Source organism: Bos grunniens, chromosome 9, assembly GCF_055505025.1.
Source record: "Bos grunniens cultivar Pamir isolate PY7600 chromosome 9, Bosgru_T2T1.0, whole genome shotgun sequence".
Taxonomy (NCBI): Eukaryota; Metazoa; Chordata; class Mammalia; order Artiodactyla; family Bovidae; genus Bos; species Bos grunniens.
The window spans coordinates 43,346,662-43,372,279 of NC_141173.1; the positions used below are offsets into that span (position 1 = coordinate 43,346,662).

At 45.0% G+C, this 25,618-nt stretch overlaps 1 protein-coding gene across 6 annotated transcripts in view; it reads right to left on the reverse strand.

The window, feature by feature from the left end:
• The window catches only part of SOBP (sine oculis binding protein homolog), a 164,312-nt gene that overhangs the window by 16,750 nt on the left and 121,944 nt on the right, over window positions 1-25,618 (reverse strand). For all 6 annotated transcript variants that reach the window (XR_015132971.1, XM_086317477.1, XM_086317476.1 and 3 more), the window contains one exon: window positions 2,394-4,346. Coding sequence is in view for 5 of the 6 variants with exons in the window: in XM_086317474.1 (XP_086173600.1) it covers window positions 2,397-4,346 (1,950 nt within the window). In the remaining variant the exon portion in view is untranslated. The remainder of the gene's footprint in view (window positions 1-2,393; window positions 4,347-25,618) is intronic.

Consider the following 25,618-nt stretch of genomic DNA (forward strand, 5'->3'; position numbering starts at 1 on the left):
GACTCTGGTCCACGTACAAGACCCTTGCCTGATTCCTTATTCAGAAATATATATCATCGAAATAGCCCTCATATATTTCATGCTTTTATGTTCTTTTGGCCCCATGCTACTTATGGACTAGTGACACTCTCCCTGACCTGGTCACTTCTCACTCTAGTAATGGTAGTAAAAGTTTTCACCCTCCTGCTCTTTCTTTAATGTCATTTGAATGAGTGACACTAGAATGTGTTTAAAATTACAGTTCCTGATGCTTTTTTGGCTTTCTAAAGGCCATCACTTTTTTGGTAGTACATCTTTGCATTACTCACTGCTTTGTCAACCAGATTAAACTACGCTGGTAGAGAAATTAGGGCCATTTTCAACTGAGGTGACTAGCAGAAGGCTGAGACTGTCTTTAGAGAATAGAACTTGCAGATGTAAAATCAAGGATTGGTGAGCTGAGTTTTAGTATTCTGCTCCTACTGGCAAAGCCATCAATGAAAAAGGAAGCCTCAAATTATGAGAAACCCTTCTTGCATCATCCATCAAGGTCCCTTTCACGGGCTCCGAGCTTCCCAGGCAAACTCCTGGTTACAAGTCAGGTAAGTGTCTGGGTAAAGGTGCTGACTTCGAGGGACAATGGTTTGGACACATCACATCAAGTGTTCTTGTCCACATCTGTATTTCCTACTGTGAAGTAATGGGTTGGTATTCTCGTTTTTTCATTGTTCTTGCTGAAAAATACAACTGAAAATGCTAAAAACAAACAAACAAAAAACCACTGTCTAAACACTTAGAGAAGCTGGTGGGTAGGCTTAGTTTTTATCTAGGAAATTTCCCCCAAGACAACTGAGGTGAATAAAAGAATTTCATCAAGTAGGATAACAAAGGGACCAATTAATATCTACAGTGTATTCCCTGGAGTCAGACAGCCTAAATTTGAATCTCAACTTACTAACATGGAAATCCTGGAATCTTGGGCAAGTTACCTAATTTCTACACCTTAGTCTTCTCATCAGTAAAATGAAGACAACTGCCAAATGAATCCTGACCCAAAGACATCCTACTGAAAAATACTTAGAGAAAGACCTGCACATACAAATATGAGCCACTGTTCTTCCTAAAAGGTACACTTCCTGCCAGACCTCCTTCCTCCCGGCGTACACCGCCACCAGACTGAAAGTGCCTTGAGGACAGGCGCTGCCCCAGATTCACTTTGTCCCCCGCCCCACTCCCCTGACCTCCGCTCCTGGAGAGAGCTGTGCACAAGCTTTGTGCTCAATAAATATTCATTCCCCTGCTTTCCTCTCCATAAACAGCTGATAAACCCCAGCAGAACATTAACTGTCCTTGTGGACAGAGGAGAGCACCCAGGCTTTGGGTCCAGCAGGCCCGAGTCGAATACCAGTTCCCTCACTTACCAGCTTTGATTTGGGCAACATCTCCAAGCCTCATCTTCATCCTTGTAAATGCAGACAATGCTTATTCAACCAGGATTGGCGGGAGGAACAGGCAGCCACACAGGCTCACTGCCCTCCCCCTAACTGAAATTCTGGACTTGTTATTCATGGTTCACTTGGTATTAATGATTCCTGCCCCCACCCCCCCAAGGTCAGGGATGTGCACTCTCACCCACTTCAACGACTGTTGCCCTTTTCTCTGCCAGAGCCTCCCACTGCTTGGCGAGGTGAGCAGCCCATCAGCTGAGCTGCTGAGTCCCAAAAAGGGGAGAAAGCAAAGCTGGTCAGTGATGCTTGAGGCCTAGCCTGGGGAATGCTGGTTGGTGACAAATGAAGGAAGAGATCCCAAGAACAGGAGCTGCTCTAACACCTGACCAGGCAAATGGGGCTTCATGGCCTGGGTTCAGTTGGCATAGGCATCTAAGAAGCTTAGATTTTATTCTCATCTTGCAAATGGAATTCCCTGGTTATTGAGCACATTTGGTGAGTTGGGACATTCTGCCAATGCCTGTACCAGCTAGCTCCAGGAAGTGGCTCAGCTCACCTTTTACTACAGTCAGTCTATAATCTCATGACTGAACACGTACAGGTTCCGAGTAATCGTTTGCTCCTTCCTCCCTGCATCCTCCTCTACTTACAGACAGGAGCCTAAGAACAAAAGTGTAATTAGTAGACAGTGTTTCAATTCAGGTTCAAGACTGGGCTTTATCACTAAGTGACCTCGGGCATGGCACTTGCTATTGACTCAGTTCCCTCAGCTGTAAAATAGGAATTGGATCAAAATGATGGTAGTATGTGACCACACAAGGCGTAGTGTACAACACATAACGTAAAACCATGATTGTCAACACAACTCTCTCTCCCTCTCTATCCCCTTTGCACGCGTTTGCCTTATAAGAAGTAAGGAGCAGTGCACTGACTCGTGCGGAGAAGAGCCCCGGTGAACATACAAACCTTTTACTTATTCTGATTTCTAATTCGGAGGCACCTCCTTTTGAGTGGAGGCTCCAGGTCCTCGGGCCCGGCGCTGAGCATGGGCGAGGAGATGATGCAAGGCGCCATGGCAGCCTTCTCCGCGGGTTTTGGCACAGGCTGGATCACGCAGCCCGTCTTGGGCAGCATCCGCAGAGCGTAGGCGTGGTCCTCGTCCGCGGGGTTATTAAGGTTCGGGTCTGACTTGTCGCCCCCCGCCAGAGCCTCCTCCCCCATCAGCTTTTTGGCCGCCTCCCCGTCCAGGTGGCAGTTGGAAGCACAGTTGTTCTCCTTGACCGACTCCAGCTCGCTCACCGCCGGCTCCTCCGGCGACAGTAGCTTCTTGGGGGGCGCGGGAGGCGGCGGCGGCGGCGGCGGGGGCTGCTCGGGCGGCGGCTCCGCGCCCTTGGCGCCCTCGGCGGCGCCCCGCGTGCCGTTCACAATGACATTGCAGGCCGCGGCGGCCTCGGGGCCCGCGGGGGCGCCCGGGCCCGGGTCGCCAGCGGCGGGCGGGCTGCAGTGGCCGTCCCTGCAGCCGCCGCAGGTCCTGCGCTCGGCGGCGCCGGGTTCGCGCTCCGCCTTGACGTGCGCGTGCAGCGCGCGGTGGATCACGTTGTGCAGCCGGGCCCGGTGGCCCACCGTCAGGTCGATGACGCCGTCCTGCGGGCCCTGCAGCACGCCGCCGGGGAAGCCGAGCTGGCCGCCCGCGCCGGGGGGGCTGCCGGCGCGCCGCGTCAGGTCCACTACCTCGCTCCGGCCGTGCTCCGCCGGCGCGGGCGCCAGGCTCAGGGCCTGGCTGGAGCAGCCGGGCGGCGAGTCCGCGGACTTGGACGAGCCCTGCTTGGAGTCCCGGGGGGACAGGGAGTGTCCGCCTGGCTTGCCTCCTGCCGCCGAGGAGTCGCCGGGGGCGCTCGGAATGAAGTTCTCCCCGTTGCTGGAAAACCCGTTGGGGGGCTTGGAATCACTGACATGGGGGACGGGAATGGGAATGGGGATGGGCACGGGCAGGGGCACGATCACGGGGTATGGCACGAGCAAGGTGGGGGGCGGCACCAGCGGGGCGAGCGACGGCAGCCCGAAATTCATCATCTGGGGCACAGGCATTGGGCCATTTGGCATCATGCTTACCGGCGGGAAGGGGAGACTCGGCAAGGGTGCGCCGGGAGGCGGCGGGGGCAGCAGACCCGGGGGGTTCCCCGGCATGGTCGGGGTGCTCGGGGGGTGGATGTGGGGCGACAGCAGGGGCCGGTGCATGGGGCTGGAGGTGGGGCCCAGGTTCCTGGGGCCGCCTGGCGGGGGCCCGATGCCGGGGAGCATGGGGTTGGACAGGGGGCTGTTGGGGTTGGAGGCGTGGTGCGGTGGGCCGCGGATGAAGGGCGGGCGGAGCTGCTGCATGATCTGTTGTTCCATGAAGATGGGCAGCGGGACCGGGCCGCGGTTGGTCATCACCATGGGAGGGCTGCGAGGCGGGACTCCGAGGGGAGGCCCGATGCTCGCAGGTGGCTGGACGGAGACAGGAGGGATGTTTGGCGTCTCGCTGATGGGCATGGACTTGGGCACTGGCGTAGGGATTTTAGTGACAGAGCAGTTGGCAGTGTCAGATGGAGAGACGGTGGTGGACGCCGATGGGCCAGGGCCCTGGCTTTGGCCAGCTGCAGCCACCGGGGAGGGGGCCTTCCTGCGAGCATCTGTTAGAGGGATATTCCAAGAGTCTGGAGTGAGCAGCTGCACCCCGGTGCCTTCTGTTTTATTTTCCATGGGAGGGTGTAATGTGCTGCACAGCCCAGCTGGAAGATTGGCCTGTGTCTCTTTGTAGAAAATGTCCATTTTGTACTGATTGAGACATTTCGCGCTGCAGAACTGAAGCCTTCTTTCCCCGTCCCCAAAGTCCAGGTATTCTTTTGTGTGTCTTATGTGCTTACACCAGTCACATACCTACAACACAGTAATAAGAAAAAAGATAAGCAATCTACTTTGGTAGATAGCATTTCATGTTTTACATAGAGGTTCTTTTCAAACTTTATCATAATTTTTCAACTAGGTGGAAGTGTTTCCTTCTAAAAGGTAAAATTCTTAAATGTTTGTAAAATGATTTCTCTTTGGAAGCCAGAATCGCTTTATAAATATTAACTCTTCAGACTAGCAATTACCACCATCTCCTATTTTAAAAAAAGAAAAAGAAACTCTTGTTCCCCTTTAAGCATAACTTAAAGGTGGATCTGACAAAGAGTACATATACCTGCCCATATATTTTCCGCAAAGAGGCTCATTGTTCATGCAAATCTAGATAGTTTTGGTGAAAAGAATTCTCCCAAAAGTTCAGTGGGCTTTGAAATATAGACCCTTAAAATTCTCCTCACACAAAGTCACTTTACACTACTGACTGTTGGATAATGCAGTTGGAAGGGGTGTGCTGTGTTAACCAATAACACAGAGCACTGAACATCATTATGTCTGGCTTCCAAGGGGAAACTTGGAATTAGTCATGAAGTCTGTGTGAGGTTTAGCTATTCCCAACCTGTGATGTTGCAGCAAGCTAGAATTATTTTTTGAGCTGTTTGCCCACTCTCTCTCAGTAGTCAGAATTTTTGGTGACATTTCTTGGCAGGCAGTCTTATTTAACAACTTTTCAAACACCAGAGAACGTTTTCCAAAAGTTTTTATGGCTTTTCCGCCCTTCAAATCTACTCCTGGCAAAAGAAAGACATCACCAAATTTATTTTAAAGTTGGGCTGCAGAACTAATTAAAGGCTGAGAGCTTTTCCCAATTGGAAATCACTAGACATCAAAGTTCAAAAAATAGTCATTCTCGGCTTCAGAACCCATTACTTTGGAGAAATTATTGTGATTTCATTAACACATTAATTTTGCAACACCATCAGCTCTCACAGATGGTGAAGACATGATCTACAATTCAAATATGACTCTTGTTTGCACAAATGTCTTTCCTTCATATGGCATTTTAAACAAGAATTAATATGAGTAATCTTGCCATAGCTATAAACAGATAAACAGATGTCAAAATTTTCAATAGTTCTTTCAGTGCCTTACTTTTTTGACTGAACATTACACACACAATCTTTTTTTCTTTTTTTTTTTTGGTCATTTCCTCAGCACTCAAGCCATACAGCAGGAGAGGAAGAATTCTGAAACACAATGCAATGGTGAGTTCATTGAATCTGAATCTCTTTTCAATAAAGCCCTGGTTCCAGTATTGCTCTGAACGGAGCCCTGTTTTTGTTGAGAAGGGTGTCTGTTGTTCTGTTGCTGGTGCATGTTGTTTTTTTTAACTATGGCAAACTGATAGCATTAAAAATGATAAATTTTAGTAATGATTGGTCACATAAACAATGCAAAAACAACATATGTTGGGCATTTGATTACTCATCTCATTTAACTCTCAGCTTTCCTAGACTGTAAACAGTGGTGGCAGGCTAGTATGTGATTTTGAGTGTACACACTCATGGCAGATGTGTCTGTATGTGTAAATCCACTCTTTTCTTTCTCACTTTTCCCCCTGATATTGCAGGTAATATATTTGATGGTGTGAGACTGAATAACACATACTTATTGGCATACATTAGTTTTTTGTTTGGTCTCATATCAAAAAACCCTTTCAAAATGCTTGTTGCAAAAACAAACAAACAAACAAAAAAACAATGCTAAGACACTCCTGTGTTTCATTACAGTGTTTCAAGTTTCTCCAGAATTAAGAGTTGTGTTTTTATTTTTATCACAGTTGAGATGTCTAGTTTACAAATAAGCACAGAATTGCCTCTGATGAGAAGAGACACACACAATCTCTCAGACTCTTAAAATTCTCATCTAGATAAAGGCCAAATAAACTATTGAAAACTTGATGCTCATAAGTTATTGATTTTAAAACCTGATCATTTTTATAAAATTAATGTATAATGACATGACATTTACATTCCAATATGAAATAAAGCCACCAGATTCTGTTTCAACATTAGGAATCCATAGAAAGCCTAAAATGAAGCCTAAGTGAAGGATCAAATATAGCTTCTTTAATCATGAACTAAAAAAACAAACATTATCAATGAATTAAACTAATTAAAATAATATATTAAAATTTCTGGCATATTTCTTTTGGATCATATTTTTTAACCATAAGGGGAAAGAGTTTTCTGAAATCCTTAATTGGTTTTCAAATTGCCAGACTGAATTATTTGCCTCCAGAGGATTCCTATGTTTCCTCAAGCTAAATAAATATTTTCAAGTAGAGTAACAAAAAATAATCTAAATATAACTTAAATGCTCTCCCTTTACTTCCTTCACTTTCAATAATTCATTGATGAATAAGGAATGCTTATAGATCTAACCCAATTATCCAAGGAGTGTTCTCCACCATATTTTATTTATTTCCTCATAAAAGGAATTACAGACATCAAAGTTCGAAGCAGATTCTATTTTATCAGGCTTTCCAGTTAAAGCAAAAGCCTAATGGTTACCTACTTGGTTTTCTGCAGCATCCCAAAGGGTTTACATAATATTGTGACAGTTTATGACTATCTCATTTTGGGTAAGAAGTGTGAGTGTGTATGCTTGTCTTATTACATTTCAATTCTGAACACTGGTCTAAAAACACAGTAAAGCAATCTTTCTGGTGAAGCGAAAAATTATTAGAGGAAAAAAATTGTCACTTAATACACAATGAATCACGTCTGTCTTATAGGACACATCGTTTAAGATTGGGTCAATGAATTTATGGCACAAATGGCTATATCATGTGAAGCAATAAAATGCAACACATCATTCATTCTACATCTAACTAATGACACACTTCTCATAATTAAAGATTTCATCATAAGAGCCTGAGCTGATTACTTAAGATGTAGTAGTTAGGTGAAAAATATATACTGTAGATCTTTCTCTTTAATAAAATAACATTTGCATATCCATGAAATACATAGCATGTGTCTCATAAGCTATGGTTTTTCTGAATTGTGGTGTTATAGGGTATCCTTCCCGTCTTTTTTCCCACAGACGGCTTTAATTTTTTCTTTTTAACCTTTTGAGGCATTATTTTTTTCCTCATTATGCCAAGAAGTACCAAAATTCCTTCAGATATTTTAGAAGATAAAGAGTAAGAAGTGCAGAGCTCAACTCACTGGGCTCTGGAATGATTTCCCCTAATTCCACCCGGCTTTGTTTCTGTTGGAATCTGGCCTCTTTGGTTCCACTTCTCCCCCTAACAGGTCCCAGATTGGATGGAGCTGAGGCTGAAGCTGTTTAACGATGGCAATCTGGGGACTGAACAATCAGCTAATGCGAGGCCTTTGAGCGAGACAGCTGAAATGCTTCGTATCACAAATACATAATGTATCACGTGGAAGACAAAAAGATCACAAAGGAGATAAACAAATGCGTATTCCATTCAACCCTATAACAGCAGTCCTCAAAAAGATTAAATTTACCTTCCTGGGATGTGTCCAATTCTAAACAACAGAATGAACATTTCCTTTAGTCCATTTAGAGTATTTATATTTTGGTGGCTGACTGCCAGGGTAGTACTTATAAGCTCAGTGGCCTGATGGATTCACTCCTTTCCTGTGAAATAAATGTGGCAACCTACACCACTAAACTGCTCAAAAGACACTGCCTCAGCAGAAATATCACTTGCTCTTGATACAAGAAAACTGAAAAGCAGGACTTCTGGTTCCTATAACTCTTTCCATCTTGTATTTCCCCTGGAAAGAAAGAAAGCTATTCATGTTGGCAACTGAGCCTTTATTTTTATATAAACGTCCAAAGTCAAAGCCAAAATATGCCATGAGGTTACCCACATGGGCACAATATATACACTCGGCTGGGCTTAGAAGAAGATTCGGGTAGTGAGGGAGGGGGGACAGGGTTCCTAATTAACACATTAATCAGCTGTCAGCTGTGGGAGTGAAGTTCATCTTCCAGTGGAATCCACCCACCACTGCCTTCTGAGTGGTGACCAGCATCAGGCAATATTAAGAAACTCTTGCTGAAATCTTTCTTACTGGGCAAAGACATTTGCAGCAATGGAACAGTAAAAAGATATTAGCAAATCCTTGGATACCATCAACAACTTGAAAACAAAACAAAAGGTTCCTGTGCTCCTGACTTTTCATGAATACAGCACTCAGGTAACAGCTCAGAAATTGTAGCTGCTGTAACGAAGACGGGAGCTTGCCATAAGAGGCTGATTCTCTAGATCTTGGCCTGTTGAACACAGCATTGATCCTGCAGTCCAGGCCAGCTCAAAAAATCATGAGCTCACCTAGGAGTGAAGCCAAGGAGGCTGGACAGACATGGACCACAGGGGTGATCACTGTTTTGAAGGGTTTGGGTCTGCTTTACCTATAGATAATCACCTCATAGCATGAATTAAGGACCTTAGACTGATCCTGCCTGAATACCTGCTTTCAGCTCAACCCTGCAGTCCATGGCCCCAGCACCAGCTGTTCCTTTGGATTCAGGCTCTGCCTTTATCAGAGCCCTAATTTGGTGCACTTGGGCAGCAGATTGATTTGGAATCAGAAGATATGGATGTGAGTTTGGGCTCCATCATTTTCCAGCAGCACAGCCTTACGAAAACATCAGCTTCAGTTTCTTCGTCTGTGAAATGGAGCTAATAGTAGTGATGGGTAATGCTGGTGTACTGGGCATATCAGTAACCTTTATGGAATATTTTTTCAGTTCCTAACCTGCCTCCCTCATGGTTGTTGATTTCCTAGGAACATCCCATATGTTTAAGTTCAGTTTAACTTAATGGGAGGATGTTTCTAATGGCAGCGTGAGGAGGAAAATGAAGGTTTTCATCCAGGCTTTCCTAGGAGCCTGCGTGTGTTTGACATAGAATGGAGCCTATCTCTCTCTGGGCAAACACATGCTGAACCTCACAGAGCCAGCTCCATCCTGCCACTCCAGGGTGAAGAAGGACTGTCTGCAGAGACAAGGAACTGGATGACAGACCTGTGTGAGTCCCACTGCCCACCCTCCTGGGAAGGCCTTATTCAGTTCCTGCTGAGCCCACTTTTTCTAAGGCCAGTCATTCTCCAGTTCAGGCAAAAGCTTGAAAAAGCAGCACGGCTGCATGGAAATGAGTGTTAGAACCATTAAGATGAGTAATTCCTCTTAGGCTCAACTGCTGTTTGAATAGTGGAAGCCATAAACTGTGCTATTCATGTTTTATTAAAAAACAGAACTGATGAACGATCTGCTTGACTCATTACATGGCAGAAACTATCTTCCAAAGGAAGGGCCAGAAGCCACGGTATCACATGCCCTGAAGACAGGATGACCCGAGCCGGCACGGCAGAATGTGTGTGAGGGCAAGCCCCTGTGGAGAGGGGCGCCAAACTCTGATGGGGGAGACCAAGTTCACCATTCCAACTTTCCTTGCAGAGTTGGATTACAGTGAAGGAAGGAAGAAGATGACCTAACCTTAGACGTGCATAGCCACACAGAAATCAGGAGAGGGATTTAGAATGAGCAAAGGCTATTATTGTGTTGTTGTTTTTTTAAGTCAATTCATGGAGAAGTTCATTCTCAAAAAAACTAACTTTCTGCAGGTTTAGAGTCCAACATGATGGTGTTTGCTACATAGTGCTTTTTGTATAAGCGTCTTATTTGGTTTTTTGTTTGGCTTTGCTGTTGGGCTTCTCTCTCTCCAACCCCCACCCCTATCTCTTGGTCTCTCTCTTCCTCGTATAGGATTTGGAACTCAAGAAGACACTAACAACCATCTTTGTTAGAACTGAACATCTCCCTAGAAAGCTGCCCTGTAGGAACTTTATACCATGACTCAATTACTACTTATAAGTTTCCAGCTGGATTTCAGAAACCCTGGGCCAGGTCACCAGGGCAGAGCCTTCTCTTTCACACATGCCATGAGCTCTGAGAGGCAGAGCAGAGATATGCTTGGTTTTTAGGATCTCAAAGCGCTGACAAATGGCTTTCAGGATTTCATGAGTGCTGACAAATGCCTCCTTACTGACCCAAGTCTCTGTTTCTACAGCCAAAGCAAGAGATGGACTCCTGCCCTGTATTCAGTGATGGAGGGTCCATCCATCCTCATGGCCAAACATATGACTCAGAAGAAGGTGATTTTTCCCTTTGTTCTGACAAGTTTGGTTGCCTAAGCGCATTAGTGTATCGTCACAAAACTCTCCACTTCATTAAAACTGGATAAATGCTACTTACATCTTCCTAACACAAGTCATCCAGATGGAAACTGAAAAATTCAAACATTGGAAAATCTGGCCCACCTGATGCCAAATGTTTGCCTCTCTGTTTTTCAGTTCTGCAGCTCTGAGAGGACAGACACATAGTCCAGGAGATCTCAGAGCAATGAAATTCAGCCCTGAGCAGAACCTCAGAGATCACTGGGGACACCCCTCCAGCCTCCAGCTCCTGGTAGGGCAATACTTAATCATGCTCAGCTCAGGTGCTCAGCTGTAAACTGAGATCATCTCTCGGGACGCACTGCCCAGGAAACACGTGGCCAAGAAAGAACCAGCAAGTGACTGCAGACATGGAAAATGTGCCCCATAAAAGCAGAGAGCCATGTCCTACCCTATCCTCCAGGGAATTGCTGCTGCCATGCCCTGTGACTCGATCTTTTCTCCTTTATATCAACTCCAGATATTCTAATTGTGACCTGCCCTGAAAATTCTGCCATCACAAATCCAATTATTCATTCATTGGATTCCTTGTTTCAGGAGGCACTGAACTGCGAAGCAGTACAGTAAAGATTTAGCACCTGCCCTCAAGAAGCTCAGAATCTGTTAACAGACATGGGAGGGACTTCCCTGGTGGTCCAGTGGCTGGGCTCTGTGCTCCCAATGCAGGGGGCCTGGGTGTGATCCCTGGCAAGGGAACTAGACCCACAGGCCACAACTAGGAGTTCACATGCTGCATCAAAGATCCTGCATGTTTCAACTAAGACCTGGTGCAGCCAAATAGATAAATATTAAAACAACATCAACAACAGTCATGGGAGAAATTTGTGTGCCCCACTCCCCAGATTTGTTCTGAATGCAACAGTTTTTAACTAAAAAATAGTCTTAATATTTTACTCTCAGTATCTAACTCCCCTTTGCTGCTCTACCCTGTGACTCCTCTTTTATCAAATGTATATCAGAATCTTCTTTCAGATATGTATTTACCTTGGTTATTGTAAACTTTCCTTGTTTTCAAAATAGATATATGGATCTCTTTTGAAATGTACTTTGATTTCATTTATCATTACTCTGTTTCCTAAATGCATACTTGAATATTTGAAATTTCATTATAAGAGCTCTCTCTCTGCCTGAAAAAAACTATATAGAGGGACTCTGGGTTGCACTTGTATAAAAGGAGAGCCATCAATGTGATGTGTTAAAAAGTGAAGTATACTAGTTACCTGGCTTCTTTTTATCTGTGGTCACTCACCTCATTTCTTCCTTCATACAGACTTTTTAGAAAATGCAAAAAATCATATTTCAATACAAGGTTTTAATTCCACAACATAGCTAATCGTACATCAATAATATGACTCTTTGGAAGGATTGTTATTGTTATCTGTGATATTTGAAACCATCTCTTTTTTCCCTAGGGATGTTATTTGTATCTGCCTCCTCACCCACCCGGGCTGTGTCTTGGCATCAGTGATGAGCAGCACCATTGAAATGCCACAACATTAAGGCTGGGTGCATGCTGGTGGTCCAGGTCAAAGGCACTTGCTGGGCAGAATTCACAGCTCCTCTGGCAATCATGCTCCTCAGCTCCCTCTCTGGCAGCTTCTCGAAGGCTCACAGCTGCTCCTGGTGATTCTCATTTATTTACCAACTATATTCTGATTGCTCAAAATCTTCCAGCTACTTGGCAAAGGGCTTCACCTGCAATGCCTCATTCATCCTAACCCAGGGATTGAACCCACGTCTCCCGCACTGCAGGCAGATTCTATACTGTCTGAGCCACCAGGGAAGCCAATGCCTCCTTCATCCCAACCCAGGGATCGAACCCAGGTCTCCTGCATTGCAGGCAGATTCTATACCATCTGAATCACAGGGAAGCCCAATGCCTCATTCAATCCTCTTTTAACAGTTTTGCACATTTCTGTGCTCCTGGGTTCCAGACTGAACCAGCTCCTATCTGTGGGTGCCAGGCTTGCCCATTTCACCCCCTGGTATCCATGGCTGCCCAGTTCTCAGATCTCTCCAGGACACTCCATCAAAAGCTATGGTTTTTATTATCACGCCTAGTGGAAGCACCAATTTGATGTAACAATAATAGATTCTATGAGTAATAAGAGCTTAGATTATTTAAGCACTAGTCACCATGCTAAGCATGTTACATGAATTACCTCTTTTAATCTCCACAAGTACCTTACCACCTAGATAACTGGGGTTTAGATGGGTTAAATAATTTGCCCAAGATTACCTATGCAGATAAGGGATGGCAGATCCAGATTCTAACTTAGATCAGTCTGGCTCAAAGCCTATACTGCTCCACTATCTCAAGGATTTTTGGCATTTTCCTTTAAAACTACAAATTAAAATGACTGACTAATACAGACACACCTCGTTTTATTGCACTTTACTTTATTGCACTTCTCAGATGTTTTTTTACAAATTGAAGGTTGGTGCCAATCCTGCATCGAGCAAATCTATTGGTGCCTTACTTTCTGCAGTACTTGCTCACTTCGTGTCTCTGTGTTGCACTGTGGTAATTCTCACAATATTTCTAACTTCATTTTATGTTTGTTATAGTGATCTGTCATCAGTGATTTTTGATGTTACTCTTGGGAAAAGAATAAAACTTGCCGAAGGCTCAGGTGATGGCTAGCATTTTTCAGCAATAAAGTATTTTTTAATTAAGATATGTACATTACTATAGACAAAGTGCTATTGCACACAGCCTAGAGTATAGTGTAAATGTCACTCTTATATGCACTGGGAAACCAAAACATTCATGTGACTCACTTTATTCCAATATCTGCTTTTATTTTCAGTGACCTGAAACCACATCCACAATATCTCCGAGGTATGTCTGTATTTGATAACTTTAGTTTGAAATTTTGGAATCGCAGACATTTAGACCTCTGAGGAACTTCACAGGTCAAGCCAAACCCGTGTCCCCCAGGAACGGTGGGTTTCCTTCTACAGAGCTGGTCTTCCAGGTGGCCCTATCTTCCTATGACAGGGTGGCCATCCAGCTCTGTCCACATGGCTAAAGAGTTCCAGAGAGGCTGCAAGACTGTGAAGAGCCCTGTGCAGCCTATTTTGTCCGTGAACAGCTTTGAGTGTTAGAACGTTTAACCATTCAACGTCCCTGTCACTTCCACCCACTGTTAGTAGCTCTGTTCACCGGGGTGTCCTAGCACAGGTCAAAACCTCTTCCAAAGCTCAGCCTCCCAAATACTTAAAAAGAGCCGTCATTTTCCCCCCAGGCTTTTGTTTTTAAACCTCCCCAGATCCTGCACCCATTCGCCAGGGACAAGTTCCGAGAGCCCTCCCGTCCTGTCTGTCCTTGACCCAGGTGTCCACTTCACCTTGGGAACGCCCAGAACAGCATGCAGCCACCTGGCCGCGTCCAGGGCGTTCTCCTCTCCCTCTCTCCCGTGGAACGCCTTAGCTCCACTAATGCCACCCTAGAACACATGTGCTTAAGCTAGTTGTATCCCGCTGTTAGTTATTTGCTTTTTCAAAACAAACATTTATTGAATGTCTCTTATGTACGAAGCTTGAAGCTTTCACTGATCTCCTTTAATACTGACAACAAACTTGTAAAGGAGCTACAGTTTTTCCCATTTTACTTGAAAATGAGGAAACACGAGTTCAAAGAGACGATGTGGTTTCCCTAAGCTCTCACAGCCTACAAAGAATGGAGCTGGGATCCAGATCAGAACTCCCAACCCATCCTCCTTTCACTCCACCATGCTGCTTGCTTCACTCTGAGTTGTTGCTCAACCAAATCCCTTTTCTCTTAAGTGCTCATCAACCACTTGTTTAATGATATATTCAAAGACTTTTGAGGGTAAGCCATGAAGCCGACTGGTCTAGACTTTCAGAAATCAGAAACCCTTTCCCGGTTTTGAAATGTTAGTCCATTTATGTCTTTTTGAAACCCTTCCTATTCATCATGATGGAAGAGAGATTATGCAAAAGTTGATATGAAATAATCTACACACTTCCCCACATGGCAGGGAGAGCTGAATTTGGTGAGTGCAGCAGGTGCTGTCTACCTCTTTGCCCTCAATGTGGGATTCATAGTCCTCTTTATGGATCTGTTTTACCCTTTCCAGTACAAAGAGCACTGTCTTTCTGGAAACAATGGAAAAAAGAACAAGTAAAAGTGTCTAGCCTTGCCTTCTCACCCTCTTTTGTTAAACATTTCGCCATTTGCTCTGAACACTGATCTCTCCAAGTATACTTCATGCTTCTATGAGCAGAGCCCTAAAAAGTTCCTTTTATTATCTTGGGCAGTTCCCCCAAGCGTTTATTCCTTCATGCACCCTAGCCTTCCTGACACAATATCCATTTTCAGAATTTCCCACCTTCCATTTCCCCTCCTCACCGGCACAAACTACACTGAGCTTCTGATTTGGCGAACGAAGCAACCTTTCCTTGGATTAAAAATGTCTGCTTTTCTAAATTCCAGGGAACATAGTTGATCACATCCGTGCACATTCCAAGACGGTTGGGCCACTTCCATGCCAAGCAGCTCTCCTCTGTATTAAGCACCATGGTCGTCAAAGTAGGATTCCTCACACAGCTTCTCTGCCTTCTCAGAACTCTCCACGAGGCATGGGAAGAAGGATCACCTGCTGTTTCTAAGAGACTGATATTCTTAGCAAATATGTAGGTAAACTGCCCTTATCTTGCTTTGTTGCTAATTGATCTGTTTTTAATCTCTACTTCAGGTTTTGTACTCATTACCCTCCAAATAATTATTTGGTTGTTTCCTTTTATTTCCTTAAAATTCCCACTTTGAATTTCACCATGTATTGCCATACAAAGATGTATTTTCCTGAATTTTACCCACCTACTAGCTATGTTGGTGGGATATGGTGTTTTATGTTTTAGTTCTATATGTCAGCTCTCGTCTAGGCATAACCCACCCCCCACACACAAGTCTCAGTGGTATCACTGAGATTGTTTTTATCTTTTTGTGCCCACAGTCCAGGGTAACTTGGTTCTTCCAGTCTCTGCATCAGTAGAGAGACGTCAGAAGCCATCGTTTGTTCCTGCTCATGACTTTATTTACTCTTGAAAGGGACTGGCCCCCTTTTTCACTATCCCATTCAGCACTATGCACACATGCTGCCTTCACTGGGTCCAGTTTTACAGGTTTAAAACAGAGCTCCCTGGTTTACCTATACTCTTATTTACTCATTATTCTTTTATTAAATCTCAGTTATTAAAAACAAAGAGAAAACTCACTACTGTGAACCTTCCTATGATGTGCACTTCAAAGTCAAAAGCACACCACAAAAATAAAACCCAGAAACCCAAATCAACAATACATTTGACCCCAAATTTTCTCCACTGTGTTTGCAAAGGCTGTGGAGTGTTTGACAGTAACATAATTGCACTAATGAGGAGGCTTGCCAGCCAGGTTGTGGTCTGAAGCTCATGGATGTTTTAGCCCTAGGCTCAGCTTCAGGCCAGCAACGGTCACCTGGGCCAGAGTCACCGATGGAATCCCTTATGCTCAGTTACACACAAATGTGACATTAATGGTACCTGGTACACAATGCTACAAACTCAAAAGGCTCAGAGAGCTGAACTCACAAACTTGGGGAAAAGAAATAATTTAGGCTGCCTGTTGTCTTATTTTTTTAGTTAATCAAAGCTAGTGTGAGAGCATCCACTTAGCGACACTTTCCTAGGTGTCTGGCAAGGATGTGAGGGACTGCTTCTGACTTCAGATCCGCACGTTGGTTCCTTTGTCTCTGAAAAGCTTCCTGCGTGTTTGTGGGCCTCAGCTTGCCTAGTTCTCTTCCATCTTTGCTCCGAGAATGCAGCTATTATGCTGGGCTAACTACTTAGTGGAAAGCCAGCACCCCACTAATGCTAGGCTTGCCACTGAGCGTCTCTCTTACACTTCCATCCTCATAAGTGAATCCTGGGTTAGCTCAGCCCAATCTCCCCAAGCAGGCTGAATGTCTGAAGTGCTAAACAGTAGACAGCAAGAAAACCTGGGACAAAGATATGTATTCATATAGGCTTAAACACATTTGTTATCTCTATAATTTCTTTCAAAATTCAAGTGGTATAATAGACACTATCATAATATGACTCACCAGAAGTCTGCAAGAGATCAGCAGTCAGGTAACATACCTTATTTTAGATACAGATAAATTAAGACTGCACCGTGCGGTGCTTAGTCACTCAGTAGTGTCTGACTCTTTGTGACCCCATGGGGGACTCTTTGAGCCCGCCAGGCTCCTCTGTCCATGTGGATTCTCCAAGCAAGAATACTGGAGTGGGTTGCCATGCTCTTCTCCAGGTGATCTTCCCAACCCAGGGACTGAACCCAGGTCTCCTGCATTGCAGGCAGATTCTTTACCGACTGAGCCACCAGGGAAGCCCAAATTAAAACGAGCAATAACTATATATCCACTATTAGTATTTGGGTAAAAGTCCCCACCTCATAAGCCATGGGTAAATAACTACATCATTCTTTGATCAACTCTGAAGAAAGGAAATGAAATGGGAAAGGATCCTGCTATTTGACGCACTGTACAATTGGACTATTGGCTCCTTTTTTTTTTTTGGACTATTGGCTCCTGAGTGAAAAAAGAAAAGAGTATGATGCGCTGTCTAATCCAAATCGCCTGTGTAAGGGACCTCAGATCCAGTAAGATACAAAAGAAAGGTGTACAGGAGGGTAATCAAAACACTGGAGATGGAGCGGCTCTTCTAGCACTCACACTGGATACATTGTGCATGTACAGAAGTAGGGAGGATCAGGAACGGGGAGACAGAGGAGGAGAAAAAGAACTTGTAGGGACTACCTTTGTATCAGAACAGAACCCATTACACATTGAATGCCTGCTGTGGCCACTGCCCAGCTGGTTTCCTGGCTTTAGCAGACTGGACCCAAGGATACCTCAAGACCTGGGGTGGGGCTCTGCCTAACGAGACGAGTAATCCAACAAGCCAATCAGATCTTCTTCTCTGGGGTTTGGGAATCAAGGTAACCCCAAGAGACTAAGTAGTGGTGGGAACAATGACTGTGAGCAGAAACACATGGCTGAAAGCCAGAGCACCACGGAAGCCAGGCAGTAAGCAGAAGCCCCAGGGCAGTGCAGGTCATGGGGCCGACTGGAGCTGAAAGAACTGGGAGTGGCAGGAGTTGCAAGTCCTCCAAGGATGTGTGCTAGAGCAGGAAGTAATGGTGCCAGCTCCTTGGGGGCAAAAAGACAGTCCAGCCACCAAGTTCTTAGGCCTGTGGGGTCATCTTTGCTGCCAGAACAACTGCCCAGGCTCCGTGAGCATGGGCAGCAATGGCTATTTCTGTCTTGTTTCCTTGATCTTCTATACAGTGAGCCTCCAACTTTAGGGAGGCCAAGAATCTAACCCAGCTGTGTATACTTTCTCCGATTTAATCCTGACCACAGCCCTTTTCATTTTCACTTTTTCTCAGCCCTTGTCAGTGTTACTCTCTATTAAAAGATGAAGAAAATCTGGGAAGGGGCAGTGACTTCAAAGTCCCTTCTGGCCCGACACTACTTCCTCCTGTGGTTAAGGAGCTCCTTGTGGCCTCATCCCACCAGGAACCCTCTGCTATGGGTGTGAGGTGCACAGGGCAGCCTCGGCCCAGGAAAGCAGGAAGGTGACCCCAGGACAGCCTCTGACACAGGCCTCTCTATACCGGGGCTATTTCTGAGGGTCACCACAGAAAGGAAATGTGACTGCCACATCGAGTCCTTGCCTATTCCTAAATCCACTGCAGCATCCTCCCCCTTGCCCCACTCACTGACCACTCCTACCCCCAACTCTATTGCCTACAGGGTGTCCTGAAAAATACCAGGCCCATCAATGCTCTGCCCTAAAAGTGGATTCCACGGTCATATAAGTTTGGGAAAAGTTGTACACCCTATATTCCTCTGGGAGATTCTCAATGTATGTTGCCATATTTAAGCCTCTGAGAAGTTCTGCAGAAAAGAAACGTTTCACTTCACTAATCCAGAGTTTCCTCGAATTTCCAAAAATAGAACTTTTCTTTTTTTTTTTTTCCTAGTAGGATCCTGAAGAAAATCACTTTGGAAAATGCTACTGTCATGATTTGGATGCATGTAAGAGCCAGGAAACCCGGGCCTTAGGATTTTTCCTTTGATGAAAAGTTTCCTCTGTGGTACCGGGCCTGGGCCCTTACACCCCAGCACACTCTCGCACAGGAAAAGGCTTCCCATAGGCAAATGTCTGTTGTTACCTGAACGGTCAGAGAAGGTGATAGTATTCCCATGCCTTTGCCCTTCTGGATGTTCGCAGGCTCTGTCCTGCCAGCAATCAAGATTTTTCGTCCCTTTACAGCACTTTTCTCAGCCCTACAGCTCCCCGCTTCCCTCTAATCAGCTTCCTGTGCTCACCCAGGCCTGGACCCTATTACATTTCACCCTGTGGTTTCAGCTTCTGCAGTCACTACAAACTCAATTTCTGTCCTCTCAGTTCTGGTTACTTCATACCGCCCGCCAGCCCACAGGATGTCATGAATGCCATTACCTCTCGTATGACCTCCCACACCCTGAAGCTCCACCCAAGAGCATTTTAGGTCACACTGCATTTTTCTTGTTATAGATGAATGCATGAGCATCTCCTGAGAACCAAGGTGTCACAAGAGAGAAGCAAACTCACAGAGTACAACAACAAGGAAAACAAATGGCCCGTTGGTATTTTCATATTCAGACACATGGTCACATAAGAACCATCCTTATCTGTCCTGCTGAATAAAAATATAAAATCAAGAACTACTACCCCAACCAGCCTTCCAGGCACACTGACTTTGAATGGAATTCGACTTGCCCATGAGGTTTATTCTACTCCAAGCCACACTGATCGTGTTATCTCTTCCTTTGGCTATTGTCCACCACAGGTGTCTGGGCAAATCCACCCTCATCGAGAGTGTGAATGTGTGTCCCAAAGGGCCAGGAGAACTGTGGTCTCCAAAGGAGAATGGGTGGTTAGCTATCCCTGGGCTAAGTTCGTGTTTCTAATCAGACACCTGCATCCTGTAACACACACTTCATGGCCTGATAAACCAGCAGCAGCATGGAGGGCCTCATACTGTGTTTCCAACAGATCACCTACTATCCCAAGTCCTGTTAGTTGGAAGTACTTCAAACTCTTCTCTAAGTCCTGTTAACAATGGGTACACATTTTGCCCAAAAATCTGACTTAAATGAAAGGTTGCAACAATTGTCTAATGGGAAAACCTAACATGACCTAAGCCACCCATACCTGTTTCTAGACACTTTCAGAGAACACGGGCTTGGGCCTGAGGTAGTCAAAATGAGCCGAAGGGTGAGCAGACTCGCTGGCTTAATTGAGTTTTTTCGCTGAGCACCAGTGAGACATGAGTTCAGATTAGAATTCCATTATGGGTTTTTAATAATTAAACATTACATGTTTGGAACCTCATTCTTCTGTATTAGTTTTTAAATATTAATCTATTTACATCAGCTGGACTTCCTGCAGCTTGACACGCAGTAAACGAGAGTCATGCTGTGAGAGACGACTGTGCTCCTAGCTTGACATCTTTGATGTTCAGTAACAGTAACGTGACACCAGCCCTCGGTTCAACCCAACCCTGCACCATAATTACCCGCCTTTTACAACACAGCTTCTTCATTTTCCAACATACTCATTATTACGCTGACATTTTTAATTAGCAAGAATCCAAATTCATCTTATTTGGAGAGTTTTATGATGCCCCTTGAGACCTCAGGGGTGGGAGGCATCCTGCCCTCTGCAGAACCAGGGTTGGGAAATGGATGTGAAGGCACGTGAGGGTTTCCTTGGCTACTATCTCACACTGTGATGAGATGCCAGCAGAAAACTCAAAAACCCAGAGCACACATAAAACCTCATTAAGGGCTAACCCTGCTTTGGGCAGTGCCCCCATGCCAAGAGGACTTTTCCTCGGTGGCCGGCAGACATGGTCCTCCGGGGCATTCTGTGGCCTCCCTGCCTCCTGTCTCATCAGCTCTGTCACCAGCTCCTCAGGGCCCTTCTCTCTGCTGCTGGGGGTTTTTGACTCTGATATTGGCTGCCTGTCTGCCTCTCCCAGCTCCAAGGCAGAACATCCTGATGACAGAGACAAGGGCTTCCCAAAAGCCTAAATGCAACAGCGGATGGCCTGAGGCTGGACAATCTGTGGAATCCAGGACCTGAGACCAGGCAGGATGATCAAGGGCTGTCTAAATCCAAGGACAGGGGGAACCCATGCAGTGAGGCTTCCATGACTCCACGGTCTCCAAAGTCGGGGTCATCAGCAGACCCGTGTGTCCTCTTAGCCCTCACAGAGTGTGCCACGGAATGGTCTCCAATTTGGTTTCAATTTATGAATTTTATTCCCTTTTAAGATAAAGCTGACCATGCAGACCAGTGATGGCCTGTTTTAAAGAGTAAAATCCTATTTTATTTCGTAAAAAGAGATGCAGGATTCAAAATGGAAAATTACCTGGGAGCTACCTTTGTAATAGAAAAGGAGCACCCCTATTCGGACCGCCCACCTCTGTACCACAGAGGAAGCTGGAGGTACTGATACCTCAAGAGGTTAAACATAAAGATCTCTACCAAATGTCAACATATCTTTCTCTGTTTTACCTGTCAGTGTCATGGAATGGCTTACGCAAAATACCTCAATGCAAACATCTCTAATTAGTCTCAGAAGGAAGCCCGGTCCCACACCCTCCAGGCAATGCATGGCACCTACAATGGCTAGTCCGGGAAGGCTTGGAGTCCCAGACAGTGACTGGTGGTCTCCAGGAGCTGAGGGCCTCCTGGAAGGCTTGTCTGTACCAGACTTCAGGAAGAACAAGTAGATTTCTAGTGTGTAGGGGAAATGCTCTTGGCCCTTGGGGGCTTCTGCAGTGGCTGAGGCCTCCATCTTTCTCAAGCCATTGCGTTCAAATCTCCCTGCAGCAGGCATCTCCTTTTGACCCAGAGTTTCAAGGTCCTTTCCACCAATCACAGGAACAGATGACTTTCGCCTCCTCTTCCTGCCCTTCAGAGACATCACTAACAAGCACGTGGAGCAGTCAGATGCCTCCTCCACCCTAGATTCTTCAGAACGCTCCACTGATTCTCACATTCAGATTTTACCCTTGGGAACACACCAACATTTGAATAATTCCTGGATTTAAGAAAAGCAAGTACTTGGTATAGGTGGACAGAAGTCATTCAGTAGGAGATTGCCCAGTGAGCTTTTTATGTTTATGAGACAGACAAGGAAGCAGAAAAAGTTAAGCATTCTCTGTTTGCCTGATCCCCAGAGACTGTGGTTTCCTCAAGATTATCTCAGCCTTTGTCCCTCTGATTTTCAAGTGACTTGGAAAACACAGGATCATATTCCCTAGAAAATATCTAAAAGCTTTACCAGTCTATTGCTTGGAAGTAGCCCACTAATATTCAGTCTAAATCTTTCTTTGCTTAATTTCATTCCCTCATTCTTACCCTAATGAAACCCCTTGTCTCAAGCTAAATAAATTCCTTCCTTCCTCAGTGTTTATATCCTTTAGATGTCTGAAGACCATGGTCATGCCAACCACCCAATCCTCAGACCTAACGTGAGCCAAGTGCAATAGGAAGAAGGGTAACACAAACAGTCCCTGTGTTTGCCTCAGACTCCAGCTGGGTCTTCCCTGCTTTGTTAGCTCCCAGGATCCTTACCCATGGAGCGGCTCCATTGTGAGTGTTCCAATTATTAGTCTAAAAAGGGAAATTCCAACAGGTCAGAGCAGTAAACAGTTATCGGAGGGTATTCAAATGGATGCTCCCACTGAATTTATAAACAGGGGACAAAATCCCTGCAGAATAATTACCTCTAAATATTTAAAAAATTTCCATCAGTGATGCTGAGAGACTTTTTTTAAGGAAGCATACAAGGTAAACAGTGAAAATGATAGATTACTACCAAACTCCTTTTCGATATTGGTTTTGCATTCCACATATAACAATTCAGCAACTTTCAGAAGTCCAAAGTCATAACGCCTTGAGATGAGCGGGCACCAGGGTGTCATTTGCATTTCACCTTCCAGTCAGTGCAGGCAGCCCTGCCGCTATATGCTTGGCTGGTCATCTGACTCAACTGTGACGCTTCTGCCAATGGGGAACTCACTACTTCACAAGTGTGTCCATCCTACTTTTGTTAGCAAACTCTTTCTGATACTGAGAAGAGATCTGTCCTCCTGCAACCCCTACCCATAGGCCTGGCCCTCTACCCCAGAGCCACTCAGCATGGCTATATCCTTTTCCACACAGCTGCCCTGAATCTACCTGGCAATGGGCTTACGTGTTCCCTTGGCCTTTTTGTCTAAGCAGAGCATCCTTAGTCACTTCCATTGTCCTTAAGGCATCACGACTTCCAGACTGGCCCAATCCAGGCTGCCTCCATCTCACCTCCATTCCATTTTTAATATGTAACACCCAGGGTAAAACAAAACACTCTTCTGAGACTGCCCTCCAGGGATTGCTAGCGCTTAGCTTGCAGGAGTCTTCGTGGTGTGGTTTTGTTGGAAAGGTCTTCCTTTCCTCTTCCTCAGAAATGGCATTCTACCTTTAAAGACTTATTTCTTTAGGTTAAGATGTTACAAATTCCAGGAGTAAAAATCCAAATATCCCCAAAGGGATAATATTTTAAACCACTCACAGCCAGTATAAATTGATTTATTCAGCAATTTTGGACTGTGACCTAGATTCTAATTGCTGGCTTTGTCATTTTCTAGCTATGCAACCACAAGCATATTATTTAACCTCTCTGAATAGGAAGAATAATTAGTTGAGAATAAGGTATTGGGGTCGGCAAATTAAGACAATAGTCATTGAGGGATTCCCTGGTGGGCCAGTGATTAAGAATCTGCCTACCAATGCAGAGGACACAAGGTCAACCCCTGGTCTGGGAAGATGCCGCATGCCACTATTCAACTAGGCCTGTTTGCCACATCTACTGAAGCCTGTGCATCTACAGTCTATGCTCCGCAACGAGAGAAGCCACTGCAATGAGAAGCCCCCACATACTGCAACTAGAGGAAGCCTATGCCCAGCAATGAAGACCCAGTGCAGTCAAAAATAAATAAAAATAAAATTTTTTACAGACAATAGTCATTGAACATTACCCAAGTATCTATGAACTTACAGCAGATACACTTTTCCTTCTCACTTTCTTTTCTTTCTACTTACCATCTCTACAATTCTCAGAAAAAAGATAGTAGACTGTGTCATCATCATAGTTAATACCGAGGTCATCAAGGGTAACATAAAACATGTGAGTGAAATTCCAGTCAACAACAAATGGATGGATAGGCATTTTTAATAAATGTTTTTCTGCTATCCTTCTGAAATATTGTGAGGCATCATCCTTGAAGTTAAGTTAAAGAGAATCTCTAAATGGGACAGGTATTTTTATTCTGGGATCAGTCTTAGAAGGACCCTTAAGAAATTCTAAATATTGATCCCTGTGTGGAAAAATAAAATGCAAGTAGCCACAGAGTTGACCCCTGACTGGAATGGATAAAGCTGCAGTAGGGCACACTGCACTGAGTGTTCTGCATAAAGACAGCTCTGGGGCTCTGAGCCAGAGCTTCTCCAACTTAGATACACGCCAGAATCACCTGGTGGTTATGTTAAAACACAGATTCCAGATATCGATAGGCCAGTGTTCATTGAAGAATTATTAACAGGAGCCAAAGGATGGAAACAATCCAAGTTTCCATCAACAGATGAATGAATAAACAAAAACGTGGCGTATGCATATGATGAGATACTATTCAACCATAAAGATGAACAAAGTGCTGACGCACGGTACACCATGGATGGACCTTGAAAACACGGTTAGGTGGAAGAAGCCAGACGCAAAAGGCCACATATTCCAGGATTCCACTTGTGTGAAACTCATACAGACAGAAAGTAGATTCGAGATTCTCAGGGGCTGGGGGAAGAGGGAAGAAGGGAGTTATTGCCTAATGATTAAAGAGTTTCCGTCTGGGGTGATGAAAAAGCTTTGGAAATATACAGTGGTGACACTTGTACAACATTGAGAATGCCACTGAATTACATGGTTAAAATGGCAAATGTTATGTTACATTATATTTTACGATATTAAAAAATTATAACCCCACACATTCCAGGGCCACAGCCCCAGAGTTTGTGATTCTGATCTGGGAGGGGGGGTCTAAGAATCTGCATTTCTAACCAGCTTCCAGGTGATAACTGGTGCAGCTGGCCTGGGGACCACATTTTGAAATCACTGCCCCGAGCCCAAAATGAGGCTGATCAACCCTTCAACCTCTCCTGCTTTGCTCATCGTCTAGAAAAGGTCAAACTTCTCTGCATGTATAATAATGCCAACCCAATGCTACTGTTTAGTTACTCAGTCGTGTTTGACTCTTTGTGACCCTATGGACTGTAGCCCGCCAGGCTCCTCTGTCCATGGAATTCTGCAGGCAAGCATACTATAGTGGATTGCCATTTCCTCCTCCAGGGAATCTTCCCAACCCAGGGGTCAAACCTGCTTCTCCAGCATTGGGAGGCAGATTCTTTACCACTGAGCCATCAGGGAAGCCCAATGTCAACTGAGGTTGGGGATAATAAAAGCAGCTGCATGCAGGTCGACTTGAGGCTCTCAGGGCTGCCCTGTGATTTTCTCCCTCAGGAATGCCAGTAACTAACACCAACATCAGCAGAGTGGAGACAGGAACAAGTCCGAATGGGCAGTGGGCTCATGGAGAAAGCCATCTTCAGGGGCTTCATTCTCAGAGGACTGTCTCCCTCCCCAGTCTAAACTCACCACTTTAATGATGAACTATTTTCTAATGGGATTTATTAAAGTCCTTGCTGCCTATGTGTCAAAAGAATTTGTGTGCCAGGCTTCCTGATACTGACCTGGGCGAGATAGTCACACGAGGCATAAAGGATGTAATGCATGTGTCTCGTTTAGGGTCCACTAAACTGCCAAAGAGCTCACATTTCTGAGATTCTCTTTTTTGACATTTTTGGGTTCACCTC